General features: G+C 37.8%; 1 protein-coding gene across 2 annotated transcripts in view; it reads left to right on the forward strand.

Annotated features, from left to right (window-relative positions):
• The window catches only part of ltbp4 (latent transforming growth factor beta binding protein 4), a 105,109-nt gene that overhangs the window by 25,153 nt on the left and 67,902 nt on the right, over nucleotides 1–12,054 (forward strand). For both annotated transcript variants that reach the window (XM_066703940.1, XM_066703941.1), the window contains exon 4: nucleotides 8,741–8,946. In XM_066703940.1, coding sequence (XP_066560037.1) covers nucleotides 8,741–8,946 — 206 coding nt within the window. The remainder of the gene's footprint in view (nucleotides 1–8,740; nucleotides 8,947–12,054) is intronic.

Genomic DNA, 12,054 nt, shown 5'->3' on the forward strand with positions numbered 1-12,054 from the left:
CAGAGCCCTGATCTCAACATCATCGAGTCTGTCTGGGATTACATGAAGAGAGAGAAGCAACTGAGGCTGCCTAAATCCACAAAAGAACTGTGGTTAGTTCTCCAAGATGTTTGGGCCAACCTACCTGCCGAGTTCCTTCAAGAACTGTGTGCAAAGTGTACCTAGAAGAATTGATGCTGTTTTGAAGGCAAAGGGTGGTCACACCAAATATGGATTTGATTTAGATTTTTCTTCTGTTCACTCTCTTTGCATTTAGTTAATTGATAAATATAATCTATTAACATGTCTATTTTTGAAAGCATTCTTAAGTTACAACATTTTTTCACACCTGCTGAAAAATTTTGCACAGTACTGTATATATATCTTTTAAAAGTGAAGACCTAAGTGAACAGAGTTGCTGGTGTGTGATGGGCTATGCTTGACTGATCATGTCTAAGCAAATGCTGACTACCTGGAATCTAGATTAGTGATCTCATCCTCATGCTGTATGAATTCACAACTGTCTTGCGTTTGTAGATGAATGGCTGTATCAAGAACGTAGTGTAACCTATGCTTTGCCAATACTGTGTATGGTTCCAGGGTAAACCAGGGCTTGCAGACACCAGCTTTGATGATTAACGACATATTACAGACACTTTCTAACACTGTTATTGTGTTTTTGCTGAAAAGCCACAATAAAATGCAAGAGGCACCTTTTGTTCTGTACTCCCAGTTTTATTTGTTTTCCTTTCAAAGACTAGCCACAATGTGTATTAACTCACTGCACTGAATACGGTATTACTGGAAGTTAATCTTCCCATTTTTACAGGAAACTCACTGACAAATAATTTACTTTATAAAAAAACTAAAATAACACTTTGACGTCTAATTGCAAATTACAAATCAGACCAGGGTGTGTGTTTCATCAGTACAAAGCTGGTAATGGTATGTGGGTTTTGATCTGATTCTACTTTTACTTTATTTGTTTTGTCTAAAACACAGAAAGGGTCCAAAATAATGAGACGGAGACCAAATTACCAAAAAACTGTAACGTATGATTGTCAAATAATTTCAAAATCTAGGTGTTGCTAGATTTGTATAGTTTCATATGCACTGCGTTATAACTTTTTATTGTAGAGTGTACCGGTACGTCAGTACTCCCTGAGGACAACCTCACTTAGAATGTACTGGTACGTTCTTACTGCTCAAAGGGTTAATAAAATGTCAGTAACACTTTACAATGTGTCCCTAGTTACAGTGTATTTACATGGTAGGTACTTAGTAACTACAGCTGTAGTTACTCATAAGAACAGAGTAATTATGCATTATTACAATGTACTTAATGTGTAAAAATGATTATCGGTATATGTAAGTACACAATTGTAAATACATTTGTAACTAAGATTTTTCTTAAATGCACATGTGATTACATTTAAAACTGGTCCCAGTTTTCCATTTCAAGCTAAATATGTTTTGAGAATGAGTGACCACGATTATGTAACAGTGGTTACACTGCATGGACAATGTAAACAAATGGTAGTATCAATCCATCCATCCGTCCATGAATTTTCAAACCCGCTTATCCTGGTGAGAGTCGTGACGGCAAACTAAGCAGGCGGGTGAAACCTCCCTTTCCTCAGCCACGCATTTTACAGATTCCCTCCTCCTGGGGTATTCCCAGGCATTCCCAAGACAGCCGGGAGATATAATGTCTGCAACCAATGCAAGATAGAAGCACGATTGATTTATATTTTTAATGGCCCAAGGCTCTCAGGCTTGGAGGCGCCACTTGCTCAGTCAGTTTCATTACAATGAGATTTGGTCACCAAATGCTTTTCTCTTGAAAGAGAATTTAAAACAATTTCCGAAAAAATTAAACGAGGATTTTATAGGATATATGGCGGGGGAACCAAAACTCTGACCAGATTACAGACACAATCCTTTAATTCTGACTCTTTCTTTTAAATCTGGTATGGTGATCCCTTTACTTCCCCCCAGGTCCTGCCACATAGATGGATAGGGAGTTGACTAAATACCTACTATGGAGGTCTCTGGTGTGTGTTCAGCACTCAACATATGAAAAAAAAGACAGGTTTACATTAATTATCTCTTTCCACGCTGCAATCTAAACAGTCTGAGGAGCAAGCTGAGAAATGAATTGAGATGAACCAGAAGTGTGTCAACTGACTGCCTCTAACAGTTTATTTATTCAATTTGTCAAGTAACAGGGATGACTTTTGACTCACTAGCTGGGACAATGTGTAATCCTCTTTTGCTCATGGGCTTTATTTTATTTTATGATTATTATCATTTTCAAAGTAATAGATCAAAACTGGAGTACATTGTAACTGTGTATTTGAACAAATCACTCCAAATAATAGTCATGCGCCCTTTTCTCTTTGTTGTAAAATATAACGTATGCTGTTTGTACAGGCTGTCAGAGGAATGTAGTGAATGACAGGTGTTTAGAGACCCGTGTTGCTTAGAATGAGTTGGTCTGTAGTCTGTAAACTCAGAAGGCGAGAGTCCTGGAGCTGTCTGAGATTTTCCTTTAAATAAAATAATTCTGAGGGGTGGGCAGCTATCCACAAACTGTTCATCACATATATTCCTCTGAAGGATTTAATTACAGAATGCTTTTTTGTTATCTGATTGATCTTTGGTCATTTCAGGGACATAGATAAATAGGGCTAGTTTCAAAAGTGCCACATTCGAGTCATCTATCTTTCTCATGCTTTTTAATAAGGTTGTGGCTAAAGTGAAGCAAAATGCAGACTAAATTAACATTGCATTAGAACCACCTAAAAGAGCCATTACTCCAGCCAATACATACTTATGATTTCCTCACAGCTGGCTTTGACGTTTCTTTTGGCAAGTGTCATTCATTCACAATATGTGCTTTTAACCCATGTGAACTATGCTGTAAACCAAGACTGAAAGCGTAGTTCAGCACATAAACTAATCTCGGCACCTCTAGGAATCTCACTTCAGTGCATAGCTGACTCAAACCAGGAAGGAAGGGTTTGGCCTATTTGTAAACACAATCTATACAATAGACTAACTATTGTCAGACTGGAAGATGTGGCAAGGTCATTAAAATATAAACTTAGAGTTGTTTTAAGAGATAGTATCCATAGCCATTTTTGCCCTTGGAATTTAATTTTAATTTAATTAAACCTGAAGGGAAAATTTAAACATTATATGTATATACAGTGCCTTGCAAAAAGTATTCAGATTCTCTCAGTTTTCACATTTTGTTGCTTGAAAGCTTGCAGTCATGATACATTTGAGTAGGAATTTATTTGTATTACATACACAACCTACTCCACACATTCAAAGCAAAGAAAAAAAATACATAAATCATAATTCATATGAAATAAAAATTGAAAAGTAATAATTGCATAAATTAGGGCGTGGTTAACCTAAATTAATTTAGGTGCACAGAGTGATCTTAACAACCCACACAATTAGTTGAATGGCCTTTTACAGTGGTTTTCATGATTTCTGAGTAAAAACACCTTTCTCTGTGAGGTTCCCTGTTCAGGAAGTACATTTCAAGCAAGGATTCAACCGTGAAGACCAAGGAGCTTTCACAGCAGGTCAGAAACGCATGTCAGGAGAAGGATACAAACAATATGGAAGTCTCTGAATATCCCTTGAGTACAGTGTACTCAATAATCAAGAAATTAAATGTGAATTGTCAGACACTGTCTAGATCAGACTGTCCCTCCAAACTGAGCAGCCAGGTAAGGAAACTGATGAGGGATGCCACTGTGAGGCTAGTGACAACTTTGAAAGAGCTACAGAGTTCAATAGCAGAGATGGGTGAAAATGTGCATCAGTCAACATTCTACAGAACACGGCAAGGAGGCAGCCATCACTAAAATCGTAAGTCCTCTCAAAGCCTGCATGTGAGTGATCCAACAAAAATGTGAACTTTTTGGTCTAAAAGTAAACACCATTCCTGTTGGTGGCAGCATCATGCTATGGGGATGCTTCTCCTCAGCAGTGACTGGGAAGCTTTTTAGGATTGAAGGGAAAATGGATGCAGCAAAGTATAGGAAAACCTGTTTCAGTCTGCTAAATCTACCTTTCAGTAGGACAATGATCCAATAGGCATAAGCTAACCAGGAGTGGCTAAAGAATAAGAAAGTGAACGTCCTTGAGTGGTCCAGTAAAAGTCCTGACTCTAATCCTATGGAAAATCTGTGGAAAGACTTGCTGTCTGTAAGCGATCCCCAAGCAATGTGAGCAAATCTGACCCAAAGAATGAGCAAAAATTACACCAAGCCAGTGTGCAAAGTTGGTAGAGACTTACCCAACGAGACTTGTAGGTGAAAGTATTGCTAAATTTGCTTTCACCAAATATTGAGTTGACGGTTCTCAATACTAATTCAGTCAACATATTTCCTTTTTTTGCTCTTTAGTTTTTTGCTGACATTTACTGTTACTCATCTCACCTGTAAAGGTCTTCAGCTTGAGCATTCAAGTTTTGAATAAAATACTAACTTCAGAATGGGAATCCATATGAAGGGTATGAATACTTTTGCATTTCAGTGTCTATCTTGAAATTGCATGTTGCAATTTTTTTGTTTTTTTTGTTTTGGTCAGCTTACCACTGAAGACATCTTCAAAGATAATGTGAGAGAAGAAATGTGGAAACGATTTGAGGTTCACGTGTAGGAGAAGATGACTAATGTGTTGTTCTCTTTCAAAGCTCTTGCAGTGTTATGATAGATAATGTTGCTTTTGTCTTGTGCCTTTCCTTTCACAAACTTTTCCTGGCTGCATGACTCCATCGCCACAGAACTAAGCCAACAAGCAACGCCAAGTTAACGCCAGCCTCAGGGTCGCGTGAAGCCAGAAGGATGTGGACGACTGCCTCTGTGAAATTTTCTGCTATCATTTTTTAGTGTGTGTAGGGGGGTTACACTTAATCAAATAGTTGAAAAAAGTTTCTGGTGCATTTAAGATCTGTTCGTATTTTTACTACCAAAGTGTCATTGTATGCTTCCTTGCCACAGCACTAAATAAATGCTTAGCATAGTGTAATTGATGTGCTGCAAAACCATACAGTCAACTGTCAGAATACTGTACCATGAGAGAAGAAAAGAGCTGGGTATATATTTTATCCAGAGTACTGACAGAAATACTGTATTTAAAACGGAGGATTCCAGTGAGAAGGACTCTTTGACTTATCCCTTTTGTGCCTATAAGTAGACTGCACACTTACGTTCTCTAAAGCGAACTCTTTCAAACACTAGTTTGCTAGCTTAATCTTTTTGATAGATGCATTAGGCCATATCATATCATTTTACCAATGCTGGCAGGTCTCCACACTGTTAAAAATGTTCCACTGTGTACTGGAAGTTACCGTACCCCTTGTAAAAACCTACAACACACATTCTCTCTGGTGCTGTTCTGTACCAGTGGAGGTTGACTTGTCCTATTCATTTTGGTAACATTTTGTATGTAAGAAAGAGAGAGAGGTTTTATGCCCACAGCACTGCAGAAAAATATTTCAGCTCCTCAGTATTTATTTATTTACTACATGTTTATTACCAAAGGATAACATATGTTTGTAGAAGAACTTATTCATCAAGGAAACAGCTGCAGTTTCAAAACTCTTTTCTTTCCCATGCAAATCTTAATTTCTAATGGATAGAGCAGTTAATTAGGTATACCTAAATCATATTCAGAATCATAATTCTGATATGTTTTAGTGCAGTGCTGACAGGAAGGGCTTGACACAATAAATGAGTTTACCTGCCAGTTTTTTTCGTCTGCACCGCAATGCTAACCAACATCAAAATCTCAAGCTAGGCCCATAACAAAACTAAACCTGATCCAGTTAAGTCAGTAGAAAAGTAACAAAAACAAAATCCTGCATTTACTGGGAACACTTACCCTAATCTAAGCCTGGATCAAAGCATAATTTGATTACTTAATTTCATTTGAATTATTAATGTAGCTAAAATAAACACTTAAATGATTGCCCTATTAACTAACTAAATGTAAGATCTTTCCTACCTTCATCCGACATTTTTTAAATATAGGATTTTCGCATTTTATTCAATTGTATTTTCTCCCCCAAGATATTTTAATTTAGCCACGAAGAATGCTTCTAAAAACTTAAACTACGTATATAATTTTAAGGTTTTATCAACAATTTGGCAGGAAGAGTTTAATGGGTAACAGAGAGTATGCTAATAGATAGTAGAGGCTTGATTCCTATTTGGGTCACATCCACAGCAACTAGCCAACTCCATCTGGGAGTAATCAAGATAATAGTTTCAATAAAGGATGTCTCTTTACAAGCATGCAGTGTAAAATCCAATTGGTTAGAAAAGCATGCTAATAAAACTATTCGCAGGGGTGTCTGAAGGTATTTGGTGGATTTATGATTTGAACATACCTCAGCTGTTGCAGGGCAGGATGTGAGTAATTTAGTATATATTAATTTGCTATAAATTCACGATAGTGTTGTTTGTGGTTTGGGAAATTGTTTTCCATTTGACGCAAAAGAAATGTGTTCTTACACGATAATTTGAAATGATGTGTTTACAGCAGAGATTCTTCCTGTTGACCTAGAATCTTACTTTTTTTAAATAATAAATATATAAATCGCATAATTAGTAGTTTCCTTCTAGAGCTTTTCCCTCCCGTCACTTTAAATTAAGTGTTCTTTAACAGCTGCCCTATTGCAAAGGACTTATTGTAAAAGCATTTTTTAAATTAAGCTCATTGGGGGAGTTTATATGAAGTGTTTTTAACTCGTGAAGTGGATAACTCTGGAGAATCAGGTTTGTGGCCAAAAACAATGGCCACAGAGGAAAGGGTCAATCCCAAATACTTGAGTAAATGATGTAAAAATGATGAAAACACTGGAAAAACACACCCATTTTCACATGTAAACCCACATTTCACGTGTAAATGCTACTGAGATAATCATATATATCCTAAAATTACTACATTTTAACAGTGCAAGATAATAGTTCAGTTTATTGTGGGTTTTACGTTAAAGTAAGTTGCTGATGGATGTTTGATGGTTAGCAACGGTGTATTTCAGGTTAATGGCAATACGGAAAGCAGTTTTTTTTCTTGTATTTTTGTTGGTTTCCTATTATCATTATGCACGCTATATTGTTGTGGGTTTGTTGTGAACTCTCCAGTACTGTACATCATGTTGTAATCCTAACTTAAAACATTTATTTTCATGGCTTGCTGCTCCATCAGTGACGTTAAAAACCACTTGGTTAAGATCAGTAAAACAAAGTATTAAATAACTAGACATAAGGCACGAGCCACAGCTGTACACTGTTTAATTGAGGAAGTTGTCACATGACAGCCATGGATTCAGTGATGTCAGTGTCTTGAGTACTGTTCTCCGCACGTTTAAACCACCCTTTCTGGGATTGTCCTGCAGAAACTTGCATGAGAACTGTACGTAGAGCTAATTTTAATATGAATGCCTTTCATTTGCATGACGTTGGGAAAACAGCAGCTCATCCTGAGTGCAATAAACTAAAACCATGTATACCCCGATAGGGAGAGGCATATTGTCTCGAGTAAGGTCTACACACTTGTGCACTCAATGGCAGAGTTTACATATGAAAAGACACGGTGTACAGTAAAGGCTGGTTGATTGTACACATGATATCTGTACACATTTTCACCTGCTTGTCATGAGAGTCAGCAGTGACATTGGTCAAAAAATACTTTGGCCAGGATTCAATCAAAACTTTGACCCATCTGCTAATAGAAAACTACAGAACTGTACTTAGTTGTGGCTTCATTTTCAGTAAGATGCCACTTTCTTTTAATCAGAAATGTAACCGCTGTGATGTACAGGTTTGTAGTTTGCTATTAGTGGGTGGGTCAAAGTTTTGATTTAATCCAGCCCTTTGGACAATAGTAATTTTTTCTCCTTTCTAGTCTCCTTGTTTGGCTAGAAAGAAATGTCTGCATCTCATTCTGAAAAGCTGAAGCCAGCAAAGGTCATGAAAACATCATCCCACAAAAACAAGGGTAAAAAAGAAGAAGGAAAGAAAGAAACACTGCAAGGAAAAAGTACAGACCTGATGTCATTGCCAAAAGTTTGCCAAAGTTTTAGGAGGCAAACGGCTCTCTGACATAGTTCTCTTTAACATAGTATAAATACACAACTTCAGGCTTAATTAGGCGCAATTTACAAATTGCACTGTATAGTATTCCCTAGCCGGGGAACAAAATTGGTCGGTTTCCCTGATTTTGATTTTGGGCCCACTGTTGCCTCGGAAACGGGATGCTACAAAACAAGGGTCTCCCAGGACTCTGAGCCGTTTACTCAGCATGGGATCCTTGGGCCAATTTTCTTGTCAGCATGTCGACCCCATCTGGGTGATAAAATTGAACAGTGTACATAGCTGGTTAGTAGTTATAGTGTTTAGAGAGTATAGCTTCCAGGTAGTGTAGGATCCTTGGTTTTCCTCTTAGGATAGCGGGAAGGTACCCACAGTTAAAGTGTTGTACGTGTTAGACTTCACTGCTTTTCTGCACCATGAATGATTGAACATCAAAAAGTATGTTCTTCAAGCACTGTCATCTACAAGGAAGGCAATGAAAGACACAGGCAGGACAACTTTCGAAAGCAGTTGATCTGAACTCCTCTTATAACCATATTTCAGCAGAACATCAGTGATGCCAAATGTCTATTATTCAAATCAAGGAATATTTCACCCAAAATACCAAACAACCTTTTTTTTTTCACTTCGTTGTCCAGGTTAAAGGAAGCCCAGTTAGTGCTGCTGAAGAAATCTCTGGGGACCAACGGCCGAGCTTCTAAGTTGACTGCGCTCTTGTCCAAGCACGTGGAGACCGAGAAGCAGAAAGCACTGTCCAACACCCTCCTGAACCCCAAGGGAAGCAGTGTGAAGACTATCCAAACCAGCCGCGGGGAATATACCATCTATCGCATAGCCATACCAGGTGAATCTGGGCTTGTAGGAATTTACACTAACAAGGGTATTTTCAATGCTTTCTGTTTCACCATCCTTTGCACTGGTGTAAAGAGCTTTTATTATCCCAATCATTGTGTACACAATCTGTGTACATTAATACTTCCATTATAAAAAATATAAATCAATAAAATAGTCATGACTTCCATCTCAGTTTCCTTATTTACCTTTGCCGTTTTGTGCTGCAAAGGCATTTTATACTTTCTTTTGTTAAAGGCGAGTATAAAATAACCTGGCCTGTTGCAGCAACAAAATGTGAGACAGGGTGATGTAACTCAAACTCCCTCTCCAAGCCAAATTTGACGGAGCATCTTCCCCAAGAGTCCCTTCATGGATGGTGCTAAACTGGGTTCACACCTGTGCCTATCAAATTGGAGGGGAGAAACCATTAATCCTCTATGGTTTCAGTGGGAGGGACAGCTGAAACTCCACTTGCACCGGGCTCGTCTTTCTCACTTTTGTCATTGAAACAAGCCGACCGCTTTGTACCACTAGCACATCTTTTTCATATCAATCTGGAACCGTCTAGTACGCCCACCTCCCTTGCCATCCAGTGGTGTTTTTCAATGCTGTGCCTCTCAAGCTGCAAGAAAGATTGATGAAGGGGGAAGACATGTGTAAACCTAAACTTGGTCTTTTTTGCAGATTGGTATCAATAAAACAGTGCTGGGGATAGGAGTGTATAGTTTCTGAAATGGGCAATTGGTAGGATTTACAGGTGCAGCTGGAAAGGTGAGCTTCGAGAAGCTTCTGGAAAATAGTCCATATTCTTTGATGTGTTATGTGCATATATTTTAGTCTTTCTTTGTATATTTCTTAATAGCACAGTTCACATCTTGAAAGGTCATGGTTTCTTTATAGCACCCTTCAGCTATGTCTTGTTTTAATATTTTGGCTTGCCCCCAGCCCCAAAACCTATGGGGAATGAGATTAGGTTATCTTAGTGCTTTTTCTGTCGCTGGGGTTTACACAATGTCCCTTTCCACGGAGACAGGCTTAGATATGCTATTGTAACCAAATCCTGCTATTGTTTTAGTTGGCCAACATACTGCGGCCTAATAATTACCCGCTTGATTGATGTTGTTTTGCTAATAAAGCCCCCCAAATCACTTTCCCAGATGACCTCATAGCAGCTTGCTGAAATATTATTTCGTAAGCTTGGAAATCATAACAAATTAAATTTTTAAAGTGAAGTTAATGTAAATATAAATGTCATAATTTGTATTTATAACTTTCTATCTCATTTCTGTATCACATATGTCCAGACTAGTCCCTTTGCAGCTGCACAGTAAGGTTTAATCACAGGTGTGGTACACCCCTATATTTTTCAGTCATGTTAATTCATTTGTTTCCTAGCTCGTATATGGTCCTGAAAGAAGATATTTTGGGGAACCATGCTAAAGCATAATGTTTTGTTTGGAAGGAGAACCAGCTCTTTTTCATCTAACATTTGGCTTTTTTTTAATGCAGCTTTAATGTCAGATATAAATGTTCTGGCAAGTTTACAGAGTGAGTGGAATTTATATTTTATGTGTGTGTGTGTGTGTGTGAGAGAGAGAGAGAGAGTGAAGAGGTTGATGTAAGATGCTTCATTTTGCCTATTTTTCATTTCACTTTCTGACACCTGTCACATGGACCACTTTTATTATTTCATAAAATATATCGATTTTAATGCCATTCTTTAGGCCCAGTTCTGTGCAAACGAACAGACTACAAGAGCATTAACACTTTGAGACTGATCTGGATTTAAAAGTTGCCCTCAAATTAAAATAAATGAACAAGTCAATCATTCATTACAGCTTGGCTGGTATGTACATTGTTGTTCAATAACCGTGTACAGCAGACAGGTAATACTGAGCAGATGTTCACTATTCCCGTGCCAGCTGATCAGTAGAGAACTTGCATGTTAGCATTTATATGTGATTCACTGATAATTAACAGATGCTAAACAGTGCTTTAACATACGAATAACTACAATTAACACCAAATGAATAACACAAATGAATACGGTTACAAATAATGATACAAATATGGTATAGCCTTAACTATTTCTCTGATCTCTAAATCAGGAAACAGTCTGTGCTCCTTAATTTGAAGAGACTAGAGTGTTCTGTGACTGCATGTACCAATTAAATGCTAAAAGTGGTCTTTTAACTATCCCTTTAATTTATTTATTTTTCCCATCCTCCTACGAAGACACAGCAATAGTGGCATGCCACCTTGATTTTTGGAGGATGTGAAGCCTGGCGTGAGAAGGCTTAAGATAAACAAATAGATACATTTAAAAAATGAAGGCCCAAACCAGTCCCAGTCCCATTTCAGGTCTTCTACATTTAAACACAGTGATTTATAATGTTTTGGCAATTATCGTGCTGCTGTTTGAGGGCAATGCTATCTGGCTATAGATGGAGCATAGCCCCCTATTCATAATTAAAACAATAAGCATATCTGGCAGACATGTGTGAAAGCCTTGGGCTGTGCTGACATCATGTATAGGACTGGAGGTCTGTCAGCCATTTCGGGGGCTTGGGATTGACGGTGGCAAAATTGTTTTTATTCAATCACCTCATATAGGAGAGCTGAGAAGGTTTTTTTTCTTTCTCCAAGTGGGTGGGATGTGTTTTAAATGTGTAATCTATCTATTCATCTGTCTCTAATACATTAAGTCATATAAAACAATGATTTAGTATATATGATCCACAAAATATACTTTTCTCCAAGGATACTCATGCTAAAAAGAATCTAGAAATCTCTCTGTTGGGCCCTCCTACTATTTACCCATTTACCCATTCTTATGTGGCGTATCAAGATAAATTATTATTTTAGGAAAGAGTTCAACCACACACATATAACTGAAGTGTAATAATATTAACGCTTTACACTACGGCCTATTTTTCCTGTTATTTTCCTGTTTGTTTATTTGTGTGTAGCTCCTTGATAGTTTGTGCTGTATGCTATTATACACCGATCAGCCATAACATTATGACCACCTGCCTAATATTGTGTAGGTCCCCCTTTTGCTGCCAAAACAGCCCTGACCCGTCGAGGCATGGACTCCACTAGACCTCTGAAGGTGTGC

This window comes from Amia ocellicauda, chromosome 5 (assembly GCF_036373705.1).
Source record: "Amia ocellicauda isolate fAmiCal2 chromosome 5, fAmiCal2.hap1, whole genome shotgun sequence".
Lineage (NCBI taxonomy): Eukaryota > Metazoa > Chordata > Actinopteri > Amiiformes > Amiidae > Amia > Amia ocellicauda.